The 20,619-nt window shown below is 29.1% G+C and overlaps 1 protein-coding gene across 11 annotated transcripts in view; it reads left to right on the top strand.

The window, feature by feature from the left end:
- LOC100877791 (uncharacterized) overlaps positions 1–20,619 on the top strand; it is a 412,529-nt gene that overhangs the window by 368,723 nt on the left and 23,187 nt on the right. For all 11 annotated transcript variants that reach the window (XR_013041016.1, XR_013041015.1, XM_076541317.1 and 8 more), the window contains one exon: positions 19,730–19,830. Coding sequence is in view for 9 of the 11 variants with exons in the window: in XM_076541317.1 (XP_076397432.1) it covers positions 19,730–19,830 (101 nt within the window). In the remaining 2 variants the exon portion in view is untranslated. The remainder of the gene's footprint in view (positions 1–19,729; positions 19,831–20,619) is intronic.

Here is a 20,619-nt window from a genome sequence, read left to right as displayed (position 1 = left end):
AACAATGATCTCCAATGGTGTAATCAAGCTAAGTGATTGACTCAAATTAAACCTGCAGTTTGTACCTGTTAAGTACCAAAGGATTGTTCACGATCTCTATGTGGTCTTATAGGGAAGTTGAAAATGGAAGAAATTATATAGAGTGTTCAGGAAAAAACCATTACTTAGAAAATTACAAAAGAATCCTTCTTCAATTTTGCACGCCTTTTTGGCTCTTTTACTCTGACATGGGGCGTTTCCAATATTATCCAATGCAGTGGCGCAGAAGTGTAACTCTTCTTCCGACGCAGAGCACTCATAAATTTCTATCTCACTTCTGCGCAGGATATTTAGTAGGAATGGGTTCGAACCGAAATTTTCAATTCTCGAAACTCGAATCTGAAACTTTATAAAATTCCGAAAATCTTGACACTTGAAGTGATGATGTCATTTTGCAAGAGGAATATCTTATTTTAAGAACTGATGTCGAAAAAATTTGTCAAGCTTGCTATCATGCACTCGTTCTGCAGTTCTACGATCACAAACAAGTGCCAATCTGTTTATATCTTCAAAAATAGAAAATAATCGCCGAGTATTCACAAAACATCACGTATCAAGTATTCGAGATATGCAATACATGAATCAAATATTCTCAAGGCACGCTGAACGATTCTTTATTCATTGATTTTATTCGTTTTCTTATCTGGACTTTGAGAGTTTCGTATCACGAAAAATGTGCAAAATTTTAACTTTTTGGTGTTTTGTGAAACCCATCCCTAATAATTACAGTTACTGTTTTCCATAGTTAACCATTGCTCGCCGCAGGGTCGCAATTCATGTACAATTGATTCGGCTTTGGAAATGGTACTGAATGCTGTCGTTAAATATTTCCGTATTGAACTCAGTACAGCTGAACTTGTTCACAGTCAGTGGTTAAGTGTACAGTTCGGACATATATGTATATTATTTGGGAATTTTTCGAGCGAGTAGTTGCCAGTAATTGAGGGCAGAAATTTGTTAAAACGTTATTAACACTAGAATTATCAATTAGTCAAAATGGCTGATTTCAGACTTCACATTTTATATTACAAAATTTTTTTGTCGAAATGTTTATAATATTTTGTTGAGATAAAGAATGATTGTATATGTTAATAGATGTTTTAGTATTTACTTATTTATTTTTCCATTTTATTTTCAATTAACAATAAAGTATAGTTTTGATGTTGTTTTAGTTTTAAATACATGTATAGCAAGCAACATTTCAGTCAGACAAAATTATGGTTTTGCCATATACAGGGTTAGTCATTAATAACCGGCAAATAAGGTGGTAAAGTGTAGTGAAATTTCCTATAAAGTGAGGCAATGCAATTTTTATTGACACTAAACCTACTGGAGTATAATGCATACATAATTCTAAATTAAAAGTAAAATAGAGTAATAAATAAACAAACGATAAAGCCTAAAGTAATATACATGTTAATTCTGTATTTAGCTAAATAACAATACAAATAAGAAAAACATTAATAAATTTTGTAATATAAACAAAGAAACTTGTAAATGGGTTAAATGCACTGTTTGGTTGGTTTTTTAATTCTATTTTATTTTTTATCTTATTTTAATGGATTGCAGAGTATGTACCATATATTGTATGTTGTCTTAATGCTATAAACTAAAAACGCATCATGTACAAATGTTAATATCAATAATTGATAATTATGATTAATTATTGTGTTATTTGTAAGTAAAGATACGACAGATTGTTTAAGGAAAAGTTATATTTTTAAAAGAGAAAAAAATTAGACCATGTAAATTGTTTAAAAATCATCTGAAATTTCAATATCATTCTTTTATAAATAGAATTTCATATTTGTTTAAAATAGTCGGATTCTCTGTAAAAGACTATCAAAATACAGTATTTAAGAAATAACGGTTCGATAAAATAATGTACAAACATAAAGAATATAAAAGCAAATAAAGAATGAAAATAGAAGTATATATAAATATTTCATTTTATAAAATATTATATTTAAATATGAATATATTAAATATTTTAATATTTTAAATATGAATATACTAAATATCATAATACTGTACAATTGCAAACGTTCAAAAATGCGAAATAATCAAATTACTAAAATATTTTTAAGTTTTGTATAAATTTTGTCAATGTTACACTTTGAAACTTCTAAAACAAATATTAAATAATTAAGACTATTCAAAAGAAAGAAGTGCCATGCATGAAAAACGTAGTTCACTATAGAATCTCAAAAGATATAACAGCAAAATAATTCTTACTCCCATATCCTTCATTATTTAAATGAATACACATTAATTGATCATCAGTGAATACTCGCTTTTTCGAAGAATTAAGAATATACCAATTCAGAACAATTAGTAATCACTGCCTGAAGTAGCGAGATAAATCGAGAACTTGATGTACAAAAGCTTCATTGATTTAATTACTGAAATTAATTTTAAGAACCATTAATCAGTACTGCTTAATTACTAAGTTATTGATCTTCTTTATTATTTATTTTCCATTAGTAATCACAGTATGATACGTAGTTATGAAAAGTGCTTCTGAATATATGAAAAGCAGAACAAGATTCAATATACCACATTAAAAGCAAATTAATACAAAAACATACCCGCTGTGTTCACGACACGATTTCAATAACTATAACTTATAACTTATTCATTTATTAACCAGTTAACTGTGGCGATCATTTTGCAAAGTGCGCAGCAGTGTGTGTCGCGATAATCAATCGATGACGAGTTAGCTCTCAGGAATTTATGAATCCATCTCAAATCATTTACACTTTTTATTTGTTTATTTCATTTCGTATAGACCTCTAAACATTTTAAACATATTACAATTTACGAATATAATTTAGTTTTCGTAAAAATTACAATTTAAATATCAAATTGTAACAAAATTTTACGCATGACGGATATAGTCGTCATGACACAAAATTCTGCCCCATCTCCATGACGGATATAGTCGTCAAACACACTTAACTGGTTAAATGTCTGGTAGGAAGTTATAATTTCCTTGGCGTAACCAAAGAAATAATTCATTTTGAAAAAAATTCTTTTTATTTTTTAACATAATTTCGTTTCAAGACTTCGACCAATAATGTTTTAATTTTTTTCTACTTTTAGTACAATATGATGTCAATGATGACTTCAATGTTTCAACTAAATTTCTTATTACAGACAAGAAGTAAATTATTACTACACAAAAGATATGTATAAAACATATACAATAATAAGAAACATATAAAAATATATTTTCTCATATTTTATAATTATATGACAGTTCACTTTATTCATTTTTTGAAAACCGGCACATCTTGGCTTCTTTTACTTTATTGTAATAAAAAAATCACTGAAAACTGCTGCAACTGTGTGACATTATATCTTCTAATTGAAAATGAAATTAACATTTTATTATGCATTAAGTACTATTTTATGCTGCTATTCTGTTGTTAAATCGTGTTAAATATCTTGTATTTATTATTTTATGTAAAACAGCTTAATAACGACAACCTAACGACAGAAATAACGAACTACGCTGAACAAAAAGCGTTAAGTTTACAAACAGAATGATAATAACATCGTGTTCTAGTCGCAAAGCTAATCCTCGGAATTATCAACGCCTCCGCGGTTATTATGCAACAGAATACAGTAACACATGCAGTATAGTCTGACAGTAAACTCGTATGTTGATGCTTTTATTTATTCGTATCCTCTGAATAACGTACAAAACGCGACTGGAGGAACTTATTCGTTTTCCTATTCGATTTCGTATAAAATGTTCAAATGGCATATGGCGCGCGTTTGCGGAATTGAATGAGCATCTCCGTAATATCCGTGCCGTATTGCGTTATTTTCCGATGTTATTTTCACGAGGACGAATCCGCTAGAAGGGCTGTTACAACAGAATACATTATACCGACATTTTTTTATTTATTAAGATACGTGTTTACATAGGAAGATTAAAATTGCGCTACTGTCTTTTCCTGGTAATTTATAGAGATAATATTATTGCAATTATACTGCTCGATACTTAATAAACATTTGTTAAGAACCTCTCAAAGACATATACTCATCTTACTTCGTCGTTTCGTTGAGTACAGAACGGACATTTTATTTCAATGTGTTTATTATTAAAAAATGTTTAATATTTAATATTCGTTAGAATACTTTTAAAATACTTAATATTTAATATTCATTATAATACTTCTAAAATACTTAATATTTAATATTCGTTATATTTATAATATTATTATTTTCAGTTTTGTGAAAATATTTTCAATATTTCGGAAGCTGGAAATTATAATCGATTAAATTCTACATTGCACTTAATACAAGATTTATGAAACACGTTAAAATAGCGCATTTTAGATTCTTTATTTTAAATCACAGAAATTATCAAGATGCTTTCGTCGCAATGTATATTTACTTTTGTTGAAATGAAGAATAAATATACAATCAATATAGTTATTAAGACCAGTGTCGTCGCTGAGGTTTTCCTACCCACATCCTTCAATCCAACAGTCACAAAATTTTTGAACAAATTACAATATTTTATTCCACTGTAGCAACTATCTTTTGTATTTTTGCAAGAATCGCTAAGCCTTGTCAAGGACATGAAAAATTGTTAAGGAGAAAGTTAAACTACTGTGATAATATCTATTTCTTCACGACTTTCTTACGAAATTTTTTCCATGAACAAAAATGCATCTAAAGAATGCAAATACACTTTTAATATAAAATTTTTTATTTTTTCTGCATCGTATCAGCTATCCTAAACGTTATGCATAAAAAAGATATTGAAGTATAATATTTAAAAAACCAATACTTAATATATCTTGCATTTTTTATAAATGGACTTTACTTCTTTCAAAATATTGGAACATTCTGTCTTTGCACAGCGTTTTTTTTATATTTTTCGTATGACATTAATGATCACTATTTATGCTTCAATAATGTATTTTAATTACAAACTAATGTATTTTACTAATGTATACACAAAATAATGTATTTTAATTCGTTCCTATCTTCCACAGAAATAAGTAGATGCAAATTCACTTATCTGAGATAATATAAAGAAAATAGAAAGAAGTCAAGAAGAGTGAGATCAGAAAAACATGATTGCCATGGCGTCTGACTGTATTCAAAACTATCCAAATAATTGTATTTAAATCTATATCTTCTTCGAAACCTTCAACGTATCAGGAATCTAAATCATACAAAATATTAATTTTTTGAACATAACACGCAGAATACTTCACGTAGCTAATGCAACTCAGAAAAAATATTAAATTCCATTATAAAGAAGCACATTTACATTTTTTATTTGTTATTGCATTCATGAAGAAAACGTAGGCGTACAAAATTAGATATGATCATACTGTTCAACATTTTCCTCTATAGTTTTGTTTTATCTTTTTTCAAATTCGAGATATTATCTGTCCCAATTGTATGACGGACCTATATAATAAAATTCTTATCATCGCAGCTGAACAAGCAACATTGAAAGGGCAGAGCAACACATACATATTTTGAGATTCGTTCACTACTTGGATCTATGGTAGATTATAGGGTTATTTTAAGGATAAAATCGTACGGAGATAGTTGAAATAAGACTACGCGTCATTAACTTCTCACAATCAGTCCCAGCGCTATAACAAAATTCGACAGCATGCATTTCGTAAATCAGAAAATTGAACGTAGACCATCGACGCTTTGTGAATGGCCCTTGAAGGGAACCGTTAAAGCTGTAAACAGTTCGCAGGCTAGACTGGCGAAGGAGGTCCTAAGGCTAGAAGTGTCCTTTTTGGGGCATTCTGGTTGTAGACGTCTTAGCGAGAGCAAGGAAAATATATCACAGTTTCACAGAATATACACTTACGTTATTTTACGCCCACAAATAGTTCATTATTATTTAATTGAACCCTTTACGCTATCACTCGGTCGATTTTCCTTAACAGTGCCGTTATGGTCAAATCTATCCAGCCTAAGACCTCTCACTAAGACCTTCCTAAAATCATTTTTCCCATAGCGCGTCTTTATCGTCAGGGAAACCGCACTTTGTCGTCAAGGAAATCACCTCAGGGAAACAACGCCATGCCAAACCAGCATTTCCGTTGCCCAGCCGCGTTCTCGTACCCATGGTAACGACGAGCTATGGTGGGAATTTTGTCTCCCGGGAAACAACTTTGGACAAGTCTACCTTATGGCGAACTGTACCAACCCATATGTCCATGACGGCATCCAGAAATTTTACTTCGCGTATCGACTTATAACTATAGTTTTATTGTTATAGTTATAGTTTTATATTTTATAGTTATAGTTTCGCATTAGATTTTCGTGTTATAGCACTAGGTCTTCAGTGTAAGTACTTTGACATTTTAAGCGTGCACCTACATTTCATTAATCAGTAATTTGGATTAACCTCTTCCCATGCCATTTATTTATTAGATGCGTCAGTCAAGACTAACTAATCAGGGCTACAACATTAAACCGAACAAAGAAAAAGAAAAATGTTGTGTGCATTTTATATTCAGGGATCCTTGATAATGCAACTTATAGCTGAACCTAAATTTCAAGTTAAAGAGTATTCAAAATTTGAGTAAGGTTTGTCATATTGGAGTCGTAAGTGCGTCACGAGTCAGACTCGTCAAAGTACGGGAAGAGGTTAAACTTTCGAAAAACTTTCACGCCTGATTTAGCTGAAATTCTATGAGTAACTTCTTTTTGAAAGTAATATTCACGAAGAGGATTTATGGCGACTATGTACAATAATTTATTATGACTTTAGTGTCATTCTCTACGTTGCCGATACGATATAGAATATCATTATGGCCACAATATTGTTACACAATTTTGTTGATATTAGTGATTTTTATTTCGTGTACGATGTAATGTATATTCGTTTAAGCTATATTAGAATACATAATAATTAAAGAAGCGAAGTTTAGTTATCAGTACCTTGTACTGCAGTATACTGCGATAGAAAAATAATTTAAAAAAGAACAAATTTTAGATATACCGATTGAATTATAATTTGGAGATATATTTAAAAGAAAGAACTTAAGCATACCGAGTGGATTGTGCTTGTCTGTACTACACTGGAGACTATAGTTAACAACAAACAAACCTTAGATATCCTTACAAAAGTTCTTCTATGGTCTTATTATTTCAGCTACCAAGTATTTTTAACAAATCTTAACCCTTTAGCTTACAATGACGCCTCAGAGGCGTCGTAAGTCTATCGGGCCAAACATGAATAAGACGCCTCAGAGTCGTCGTAAGTCTACCGGGCGAAACATAAACAATAAATCTTTTTTTTGTTTAATAATCAACTAATCGTAATTATTTATCAAACATCTCTCAAAGTTAATTTTACCGCGCACGTGTATATACAAATCATAGGAAGTTTGCGATTTGTATAGTTTCGAACGCTGAACTAAGCTATGTATGTCCCTGCGCGCGACCAAACTTGGTGTCACTTTTGGCCCGCACAGTTGGAAATTAAATCGTAAGGTAAAGGGTTAATGAAGTTCACGGAAAATTTTAAATTTACTTTACTCTATATCGGTAAGGTAGGGATTAACAAATGAACAAATCTGAAAAAATTAGGGAATATTAGTTATGCTAATATGTAACCATCACATTAATATAAAAGTAGTGCTTCGACATCTTCACTAAAAAATCGCATTTTTTCTGAGTTTTTTCGAGTTTTTGTATTTTACAACTACAGTTTGCGATCAAAAAATCTGAAAAAATTCTATGTATAATATGCGCTATGAGAACCTCAATGTCTCAGAATTTTTTCAAAATTTTTTTACGAAATTAAATAGACAAAATGAGTCAAAAACCGGAATTTCGTTTTTTTTCCCGTTTACTACCCCCACGGATGAGATAGGGGGTTGAAATTTGGTATCAGATGTTTTTTTTTGGATATCCTACCGACTGACGTATTGGGTTTCTCATTTGACTCAAGGGCGCATTTAACTACTTTATCCGGCTATACCCTTTGTTTCGAATCAGTAGAAATCCTTGCAAACATTGTTTCTATGCAAAGTGAAACTATCTATAGAATTTCAGTTACATCAGATGTAGCAGGTTTTCGTAAGAAAAGCTATTCTTTTCAACTTTGTAATGTTCCATAACTTGAACAAGTGAAATTTAGTCTGCAATAAAAAATTCTTAAACGAATGTTTTTTTAAAAGTACTTTGAATTAAATTCTTTAAATGATTAACGATGCCAATTTTCGTATACTATTTATTAAAATTGACAAATTAATATAATGACTACAACATTGAAATAGTTGCAAATTTTATTAAGTGGTATTTTTATTTTTAACAAATCTTACGTGAGAAGCACGTGAAATTATGGTGAAAGTGACCTTTATAGTACTTCTTCAATTTGGATCACCACAAAATATTAAAACTATAGGAAATAGGCAGCGAAATAAAATAATAAGCAGAAATAGTTTATAAAAAGAAATTTTAATACTGGATCCAGAAACACGCAAAAGCATGTCTTTTCTCTTCGAGGATAACGTTCAGAATGAAGAAAGTCGTTGAAAAAAACTTTGTTACAAGTCAATAGACCCTATGGGTTCTACGATTAAAATAAACAGCTAAAGAACACAGCTGCATCCTCTTGATTCGAACCTTCAACGTTAGAGAAAGTTTTATGACTCGATAATTTTTGAAGAAGAAAATAGTTAGTTTGTGTTAAATAAATCCAGCAAAAACTATTTACAAAATCAGATCTATCTCTGTGCAAAATTTTAGGAAAAAATATTCTATAGCTTTTACATGACGACACAACATATATAAACTCGAAATCAGATATTGATCAAAATTTTATCAGATTTATATATAATAAATGAAAACAAAAAATCGAACGCAAATAAAACAATGCAGTTTTAATTATTCTGTACTAAAAATTTAGGTAGGTACTCGATTTGTGTAGTATTCTAAATCAACACAATCAATTCAATCGCTTTGGAGCAATATCGTAAATTAAATTATTAAGAAAAGACATCTGTGGATTAAATTTCGTATACTTTTACGATTATCGAATTATATAACCTCTCAAAGATCACTGCCTCTGTGAAATGTATTTTAACACGTCTAAATCTAGAGTAACAAGTGCAGCTCAATCGAGATAAGTGAAAGTCGTAAATGAAATCATCAAGAAGTAGCTGCAATTGATATTGCGGTGACAGATGCTATTTTTGATTGTAGAGATCTCTTTATAGTTTGAAATAGATAACGAGAAAAGAGAAAAACTATTACGAAACGTGTTAAAACACAGTTGGGACTGAAAGTATTAAACGACTAGAATGCTGATGCGTTAACTCGCGGAAGTTTGTACAGTCGAATGCATAAATGTTCGTGCATCTAGTGCGTTTACAAAAGAACCCCGGTGACTGATGAAATTTTTCATAATTGGTCTATCTGACAATCAATTGTAATTCGTTCGTGCTTGTTGTTTACTTTAAGGACAAAATCAACAACTTTATTCAAAGCGATCTATGTAATTGCTTATAAAATGTAAACGACAGAAGATATTAAGAAATGTTGGATCAAAAATTGTACCATTTGATTAGACCTACAAATCTGTGCAAAAGGTTTTTGGAACAAATAATTTTTTTTACAAAAACTACATTGCCTCATCGGGCATTTTTATGTTATAAAAAGATATATTAAAAAAATCAAACAGTTAAGGGATACAGTTTTGCAAGGTGTTTCATGCGTAGTGCCAAACGAGCGCGGTAACTTAGGAGTTATTTATGTCCCAAATATTTATGTAAAAAAAAAAAAAATACGTTTTCCCTAATTAACTTTCCTCTTGAAGTTTTAATAAATGTTATTTCGATCAGATCAAAACTGATTTTTTTGCAGTAAGAAATTGGTCGCTTAAGGGTACTTGACCCCCTAATTTTCACTTCTCTTCCAACATACCTAGGCCAATTTTTGTCTTCTATCGAAAGATACTTTCATACCAAAAATTATTAAAATTGCTTCATTGATCTCAAAAATATCGCAATTTTTCCATTTTACCCTCACACTTTGAGAAGTTGTTTCATACCCTAAATATGTTTTACCGCAGATAAAAAAAAATACGTATCCCCTAATTATCCATGTACTATAACATATCCAAATTTCATAAAAATAGGTGAATGATCATTTATGCGGCCGACCGTAGCTAGCTTTAGAAGTGTGGTTTGACTCGATTTTGCAAACGTGGTTCAACTCAGCTTTCTACCTCGAGAAACTGAGGAATGGGAAACAATTATCCATTTTTCACTAAATCGGCAGTTCGGTTTAGTAATCCAAATTAATGGTCCACTCTCTACAGTGACTCGCATTAATATTCAGGCACTTTGGTGTGCGAATTATTCTTCTATACAGGGTGTCCCACTAACATTTTTATAACTTGCAACAAAGTGGTATAAGGTGAAGTGGGGTAAGTTCGTAAACGGGGCAAGTGCGTATACAGGCTATTTTTATTGCAATATGAGCGAAATTCCTCCATTTAGTATATTTGTTTCCTTGTTTTGCTTTACTATATCCCTTATATTTCAGCTAAGAGTACTTGTTTGCAGTATAGAGTATGTATAATGCAGTAAAAAGCATTTTATAGCAGATTTATTAATAATTCTACTCTTGCCCCATTGCACATGAAATAAAGTTTCAAAGTATTTAACTTCAAGTCCCCATTTTCGGGGAAAGTGCAGAGTAGGTGACATTTTAAACAATTTCCTATAAAAATCAAAATGTATAAGGAAAATTAAGGTCTTAGTTAATATTAATTGAATAGTAGTAATTGTGCAAAGTGTTCGATATCGACAACATTAAGTATTTACATAGCAGACTGAAAATATTTACGTTTAAATACCAACTTTACAAAAACCAGTCTGCACTTACCCCCCTTCACCTTATTGTTCTTCTTTTATTTCTATATATCAAGTGTACGAATACTTTTATCCTCTACTGTATTAAGGGTATAATCAAAGAGAGAAGTTGGAATATCATCCGACAAAACATCGTGCCTTTCACAATTGTTTAAAAGAATAAAAGAATCAACATAAATATTTACTATTTTCTGTTCTATGTCCTTTTCATCACTTCTAAAAACGATTTTATCAAACATGCTTATATTCCGCGAAACTCTTCAGTCGTCATTTTTTAATAGCTGATTCAGTCATGCCTTTCTTACTGCCTAACTTACATTTAATGAACAATCAGTTAAAACACTATACATATATGTAAATTATTATTGTATGCGAAAAAGACAATACTTAATGTAAGTTGGAAGCTGACTAGAAAACAAGGGAACAGAGAGAGTATCTTAGTTATGTAATACATACGATACTTTATATAACACCTTATATATTTAATAATGTTTATCAATTTTAATATACCTACATTGTATTCTTGCCGAACAAGTAGCAGTTTTTGAAATACGAAAGCTGTAGCATGTTTTAATGACATAAGAGTACCATAAAAAAACATACGCAACGAAAGTTTAATGTTTAAAATATGATAGAAATGATTATAAAGCGCTCATTGACGATTTTAATACACAATGGCAAATTGCCATTTATAACGAATAATGGTCCCTCTTGAATCACGTATAAAGTTTAAAGCAATTTGATAACATAAAAGTGCTCAAAGGTAGCTTATGCTACATCAATTTGAAGCTTAAAGCTTTATGAAAATGTCTACAAAGACATTTCATCAATATTCTTGTTACAAAATGGCTAATTCTTCGTTGACCTTTTCACCGCTTTTCATCGCTAAAGGAACACAATTTTCGAAAAAGGCGTAGATATTTTTAAATATATATTACATAAATAAAAACTGTTTTATCGTTGTTTATATGGTATCCATTTTTGAAACATAGTGATGCGTTTGCTTTGTTGTATATATTAAACTATAACATATAGAAAACTGTTATAAGAACATAACGATTGTTTATTACATATGACTGTTTAATAAAAATTATTTCTAATGCATCCAGACGTTTACAACATGTTCTTAATGGCAAAAGCAATCCAACAGGGCATTATCGATGATAATTATATTCAGTATACTCTGTTTAAGTTCAAATATTTTTACAAATTGGATTATTCAAATGATGTGACTTATTTCTTGTTAATTAATGAATGCTCTTACAAAATACGTCATTATTAATTGGATAATAAATTAGTTGATTTATCTAACTATGTCATCTAGGATACTTGAAAACCGTTTGTTTCGTGATAAAATATTTTAAATAAAACCAATTAATAATAATTAGTATTATTATTATTTATTAATAATTATTATTAATAACAATAATAATAAATAATTATAATAAAAATGCCGTGCATTCTTGTCAACATGTGGTCAATCGCAGTATTTTAATTGTGATATATAAAATTTTAACTTGAAAAAGTATTTTTTATTATTTTTCGTCGATACAATTTATAAGCATAGACGAGCTGCCTTTGATAAAAGAGTTGGTTTTTCCCTTAAAGTAAATAATGGGTACCATTAAACTACTGTTATATTCTCAGAGAGATCTAATGAACAATTATGTGAAGTTTCATCAAAATCAGCGTGTATCAGTTGTTAGAATTTTCTTGTGAATAAAGAAACTACTTTGAACGTTAAGTAAAAACCTATTAAAATAAACAAGTACAAAGAACAATAATTACCGAGACATCCTCCGGTAAGTGGTAATAAATTTTCGTGGTAGTAAAATCTGTACGACATTTATTATCATGAATGTCACATTACATACTCATTAAAATGATATAACACCAGAAATAATTAAATATGTATCATTTGCATTTATTAACTGACACCATTCATATTAAGTACAATATAAATAACATTTTAAGCATAGCTGTTATTAAACATTAAGCATAGGTGTTATTTAGAGAATATCTCCAAGTTTTAACAAAAACTACATTTTTTCGTGCCTAATTACAAGAGTAACTTTTTGATCCGTGTATTGCAGAATAAAAGACTTCAAGATTGTTAAGACTGAATGCGTTATGTTGTGACGACATTATAATGATTTGTATCTCGGTTAACTAGTTGCTTGTTAGTGAAGTTCAACATTTAGAAAATTCCATTCCTGCTCATAATTGTTACTTTCTTTCGTCACGGAATTTTCACGTCATCATCAAGCCGGAAGCCATTCGTCAGCGTTAAATATTCAAAAGGGGAGAGTCCTGCGGGAGAAACTTTACGCGACGTATTCGTATTTATAGACTGCATGATACTTATTATTTATTTATTCTATGCAGGATTACCATACAAACACGATTTATGTTCCGTCACGTTGAAGAAGGAGGGAGAGCAAGTGAATATTTAAGCCCTTTCGACCGGCCGAATGATAATTGCAATTCGGCGGATAATCGTAATTTCTTGCAATAGAAGAGATTATAGTACTGTAAGAAATGCTCACATTCACTGAGAACTTAGGATCACGGGAATTTGCTATATGGATTAAATAAGTAAAGATAATGTTCGTACGTGGATGATGCAATACTTTGTTCAATAATACGGCTTTTGAGAATTCTTGTCAATAGAATTCTTTTACGATTCGATACAATGTGAGAAGAAATGGATAATTCAGTTGGACTAAAGTAGTTTTCTATTCTTATACGAAGTATTAGATTTGAAACATATTTAGCTATAAGGTGAAGTGGGGTAAGTGCAGACTGGTTTTTGTAAAGTTGGTATTTAAACGTAAGTATTTTCAGTCTGCTATGTAAATATTTAACGCTGTCGATATCGAACGCTTTGCACAATTACTACTATTTAATTAATATTAACTAGGACCTTAATTTTCCTTGTACATTTTGATTTTGATAGGAAATTGTTTAAAATGTCAACTACTCTGCACTTTCCCCGAAAAAAGGGTAAGAGCGTAACTTGAAGTTAAATACTTTGAAACTTTATTTCATGTGCAATGGGGTAAGAAGCAGAATTATTAACAAATCTGCTACAAAATTCTTTTTATTGCATTATGCAAGTACTCTATACTGCAAACGAGTACTCTTAGTTGAAATATAAAAGAGGATATAGTGAAACAAAACAAGGAAACAAACATACTAAATGGAGAAATTTCGCTCATATTGTAATAAAAATAGCCTGTATACGCACTTTCCCCGTTTACGAACTTACCCCACTTTACCTTATGTACCTTTACGCAAAGTATCGTGATTTTTAAGATATTGGCTTATTACCGGACATTTCTGAAGTAAATGATAGTAGATAGTTTGTTATGATTATTATAAATTCCAACTTTGCTTATTTTCAGAACGTGTTTTTTCTAAATTACATAATACAATTTTTCTATATGTGATTATAAATATTTGGTAAGCGAATGAAGCTGCATACCGTGACTTGTATTTAAAGTAAATTTTCAATCGCTCTTTTTTCAAAAACAGCTAGTTCCTATCAAATTAAAATGTTTGTAAAAACTTGTTCGTTTATAAGCACATGAAAGTGTTTATATTATTTTACATAAATTAGTATTACTTTCGTAAAAATGCAAATCTTCAACACCGAATCTACCGTAAATAAAAATATTTATCTCTTTAAAGATCAATGTAGATTTCAAGAAAAACAGTTTGATAAATTTTATAATTTCAAATAAGAATCGTGTGAATCAATTACTATACTGGCTGGTCTAATTTTAGTGTTAAAAAACAGAAGAATAATTCAGACCCTATAAATTAAAAATTTATAATGGTCAACAACAAAAGAAATATGACTATGGAATTTACATACTCTGTACCAACATATAATACTTCGAAGTTAATAATAAAATAGAAAAATAAATAAAAAAAATCATAAAGCATAGTGGAATGTGCACATTAGTTATTTATCTCCTTAAAAATCAATACACATTTCAAAAAAAAACGTCCTAGCAAATTTTGTAAATTAAAATAAACGTGTCAACCGGTCATTTGACTTGTTTAATACAGCTGGTATTAAAATCCGTTCAAAATAACATCGAAAGAAAAGTAATATTAATTGTCTATATTTAACCCTTAAATATTAAATATTATATTAAAATAAAGTTTTACAAATTTATAAATGTTATCTAATATTTCAAAAGTTTCTAGTAATCCCAATACTTCTGAATAATTAGACTCCTTCGAAAAATCTATTTAACAAGTGGTTTTGCCTTTAAAGAAATAATGTCGATTACATCGTAGAACATAATATAGCACGATTGAGAACGTTTAACAAAACTAATATGTTAAGGTAAGCGTCTATAATGTTTATTATCTGATGTTGAATGAGAAATTAAAATATTTCTTCAAAATTATTAAAAACAATTTTAATAGTAAAATTAACTGTTTAAGTACATTATTTTCAAAACATTAATTTACTATTTCTTTATTAATAAAGAAATTAAACTATATTTAAATATTGTAAACCTCATTACATATTGAAATAATAAACGTACGAATGTACATATGTATATGTATATTATAAACTAATTTTGAAAAATCTATTATTAATTACCTCCATCGCTCACAATACATCAATAGTTAGTTATAAATTCATTATAAGCATTCTAAAAATCGATTGACCTCCACATGCTAAAAGCATCGAATTTAAAGTGATTTTTCATACGTTGCATAAAAAGAGGTTAATGTATTAATTTATTTTCAAAAATGAGTAAAAGTGAACACAATGCACGACAAAGTATAATATAGGTAAAATATAAACTACACGTTAATGTGTAAAATAAAGATAATAGTGCAATTACTATCGATTGTTGTTGATCGGGAAATCATAATTAAAAAGAAAATGTCGAACTAGATAGTCTTAAAATAAATTGAGTTTTAATTTTAATCTGTATAAATATTATTTTGATGAAACTTGCATTTTTGTCATGATATACTTGTAAACATTAAATAAAATTTATAAGCATCTTAACAAATATGATACGTAATATTTTATAACTAATTTAACTTTAAAATGTTAAGACCTTGTCAAGTAATAATTTATATAATCAGTTCTAAATCATTTAAATTATTTATTTTTTTTAATAACAGACTTTGACAAACACTATAATGTATACCATTAACATTTAAAAGTAATTATCACTTTAAAAAATAATTATTTAAAAATTATTACAGATATTTTACAAACATAAATTAATTTATATTTTTCCTTTACTTTAAGTTTTCAGTAAGTACAATAATAATAATTAAGTTACAATTTAATATTTAAGATAAAAACTACAAAGGTAGTATTTTTGGTCATATAAATCATTCAGGAAGTACTTTGTGATCAGATCAGAATCCAATTCTTGAACAAATAAATGTTCTTTTGATCATATAAATCCATATTTACTTAATTTATTAAATAAGTGAATAATTAATCGAGTTGAAATCAGACAATCCACGCCTAATTAATCATTTTTCGATCTCGATGTCAGGAAATATGTTCAATATGAAATATGATGTGCGCGTTGAATTAAAAGGATTTAATTAAGTCATTATTCTACTGATTTCAGAATTATTGCTTTCAATGTCTTTTAAAGCAGCGTTGAACATTATTCAAATAAAACTTTATTTATATACGAATAACAATAAATTGACAATCGTATATGTATTTATTTTTCGTTTGAATAATTCTTTGTTACAATTATTTATTATTTACGTAAAAATGATTTGAATACAGTATCCGTTATTTCTTATTTCTAAATCGCGTTTTCTCTGCTATAAGAAAACATTATTTATGTTATTTAAGTTGGGATATTCATTTTACTTCAAATATTGCAATTTCCATTTGCAAATCGTGTTTTAAATATATACATTATAGATTTTCTATAATTTTATATTATATTTATTCTTCAAAATTTGTGTAATTAAGTATTTGTAGATTTGAAGTTTGAGTTTTTAAGCACTTAAAAGTGTGGAGTGTGAGTACTTAATATTTCAGTATTTGAAATTTATGTATCTAACTTTTTCAGGATTTAAAATTTGAATGTTTAAGTTGAATTATACCATAATATATTCACCTAAAAGTAATTTCGACCTTAATCGGTCAAACTTCCATCCCTCAAATATTAGTAAATTTAAATTATTTCCAGTATAACTTGCTTACAGCCAAAAAGCATATTAAGTTTTATCTTTTGTTTTCAATATCTTAATTTTTTTCAAAAATAAACTTGTCCCACATTCAAAATAAATGGCCCCATTTTTATAAGTTGTTGAATACGTACGTTCACTCATTACTGGTTAGTAATGTGTTTTTCTATAGTTATGAAAGTTGTCCGTAAAGATTGGGATCATATTAATAGCAAGTGAGGGTGGGAAATGGTGCACGTATAAGCAAGAATCGTTCAACTGACAAACACATTATAGCTAATATTAGCTAACATAAATTAAAATATGTTAATTAATTTACTTCAAGAATGCAGATGAAAATACCCTGACATCATACATTTTTATATAACAACCTGCAATTTGTCAAAACATTAAATTAGTGGGAGTCATCTTATTATCGAGCACTTTAGGTTTTCTTTAAATGAATAAGAAAATATGATATTTTAATTTTTTTATTTTACATTATAAATACAAATTAATACTAAGGTGAAGTGGGATAAGTTCGTAAACGGGGCAAGTGCGTATACAAGCTATTTTTATTACAATATGAACGAAATTTGTTTCCTTGTTTTGTTTCACTATATCTCCTTTTATATTTCAGCTAAGAGTACCTGTTTGCAGTATAGGGGTATTTGCATAATGCAGTAAAAAGCATTTTATAGCAGATTTGTTAATAATTCTGCTCTTGCCCCATTGCACATGAAATAAAGTTTCAAAGTATTTAACTTCAAGTTAGGCTCTTACCCTATTTTCGGGAAAAGTGCAGAATAGGTGACATTTTAAACAATTTTCTATCAAAATCAAAATGTACAAGAAAAATTAAGGTCCTAGTTAATATTAATTAAATAGTAGTAATTGTGCAAAGCGTTCGATATCGACAGCGTTAAGTATTTACATAGCAGACCGAAAATACTTACGTTTAAATACCAACTGTACAAAAACCAGTCTGCACTTACCCCACTTCACCTTATTCGAATCTAAAATGACCAAGCTGAACAACAATATCATGATATACATGATTTGTACATTAAAATAACTTTAAGCTTTAATTTACATTTTTGATGGAACATTAAATGACACCTATTATTACCGAAAACTGCAAGAATTATAGATATAATCTAGAACAGCTTTAATATAATTTACAATAATCACATTTATAACCGACAGAACGTTCGGAGATATGAACGCAAAGCTCGTGTGCCCATTTTTGGCATTTTGTAAATTAGATTCAGTCTTTATTGCTTTCCAAACAAGCTATCCTAATTTCTCTTATTGCTGACGTTCGTACTATTTTCAATTTTTTTTTTTTCTTTATTCTTCGTGTTGCTTAGATGGCTTGTTTAACCACTGAAAGCTTGATGGTAAAAAGCGAGAAAAATTATGGCACACAAAGTTTAGATACACAGGGTTATACAGAACTGGTTACTGCTCTTTTTTAAGCAAAGGCGGAAGAAAATGATAGAAGAAGAAATCATAAGATATACGTTCTTTCTATGACCTTACTTTTTAGATGAGTGCATCAATGCAAACTTTTTGTTAAACCAATCGATCACTTTTATTCTGCTTATAAAAGTATTAACCTAACAATAAGATCATCGAAATATGAATATTTCACAAGATATTTACAATTTTGTGTCAGAAACGTAGTTTGTTACAATAAATGTTCAAATGTTCCATCATTTTCTAATGGGTTTATTTACATTTTTCATTACATGTTTTACACTCTATCGCATTAGGTTCCTGATTTTATGACATCTTTGTTCAGTTTAAAAATGAACCATATACTCACAAGTTGTTTTCTGATTTATACAATTTTTGTAAATTCTGAATTTCCAGCTTATGCAATTTTCCAATTCTAAATTTCCAAATTTTCAAACTATCAAATTTCTGAATAACTGAAAAATGGTTAATATATATAATATGTATATATTTAGGAACATTTAAAAATTCGTTAGAGGAAAGAAGAACATTAAATTCCAAAGATATAATTAGTGAAATTCATAAAATTGTTTGCATTTATTTTATGACTCATTATTCCTCTTTTTCATTTCTATATATACCTCACTTGTCACAGATAATATCAAGTCTTACCTTTTAAACACTGCGTCCATTATAATTAAAAACATTCTGTATTCTCGACTTAAAACAGTAGAGAATATAAAATTTTCATAAAATTTTTAGTTAAAACAACGTAAACTTTCATCAAATATTCACAAATCAAAATCTGCCAGCAGTTTTTAAATTATAAACCATTTTACTCAAAAATTATCCACAAGAATTCCATGACACGATAAAAGTCTTTAAATAATTTATAATTGTGTTCACAATCTAACAATAAGATACTAACATCTCTAGCAAATAAAGTGAATGAGACAAGAGGTTAATGCTCCAAAAGCAAACTGATAAGTAACTCACATCCGGAAGTCATTTACACCTTCGGCTACATGAATCATTAGTCGTAAACATCGCTAGAGCCTTATCTTCTGATATCTTACAATTTGATCACGATTGTCGTAACTAAAGCTTTGCTTAAACTTTCCAATGATCCAAAAACACATATAGCAATACTGTTTAATCGTTTGATTTGATTACAGCCTTCATCGAGGAAGGTTATCATAGTACAAATCCTTACCACAACAGTATACACGCCACGGATGTGACTCAGGCAATGCATTGCTTCCTCCAAGAAGAAAAGGTAAGTACTTATTGATTCATTTAATAAATATCTAACAATTTTGTTACTGACAACGTATACAGTGCTAGCCAAAATTCTCAACCGCGTATATTTTATTTAACCAGTTAAGTGTGTTTGATGACTATACCCGTCATGGAGATGTGGCAGAATTTTGAGTTATGACGACTATATCCGTCATGCGTAAAATTTTGTTACAATTTGATATTTAAATTGTAATTTTGGCGAAAATTAAATTATATTCTTAAATTGTAATATGTTTAAAATGTTTAGAGGTCAACACGAAATGAAATAAACAAATAAAAAGTGTAAATGATTTGAGATGGATTCATATATTCTTGAGAGCTAATCATCATCGCTTGATTATCGCGACACATACTGCGCGCTTTGCAAAAAGATCGCCACAGTTAACTGGTTAAAAATACATATTTTTTAAATAGTAATATCGTTTACAGAAATAGTGTCCATATTTCTATATATTGCACACATATGTACATATGAAAGTTTTTAGGAAAAATAAATTGGCAAAAGTTTTTAATTCGCGAATTAAATTATAAACTAAGATTATTTACAATGTAATTTGAACATATTTTTAAGTTCGATTATTTATCACAACTAATTTGTTAGTACTTTAAACTTGGACTAAAATGTAAGCCTTGCTCGAACACATTTTACCATATTTCAAGACATAGTTCTCGGTCTTTGATTAAATCGCGTATCGATTTTCCCTGATTCATCACAAAAGGATCTCATTAAATGGACTTCATTGTAATATTTCTTATTATGCAGCTT

This window comes from Megachile rotundata, chromosome 2, assembly GCF_050947335.1.
Source record: "Megachile rotundata isolate GNS110a chromosome 2, iyMegRotu1, whole genome shotgun sequence".
Classification (NCBI taxonomy): domain Eukaryota; kingdom Metazoa; phylum Arthropoda; class Insecta; order Hymenoptera; family Megachilidae; genus Megachile; species Megachile rotundata.
This window is presented reverse-complemented; position numbering and strand designations above follow the sequence as displayed.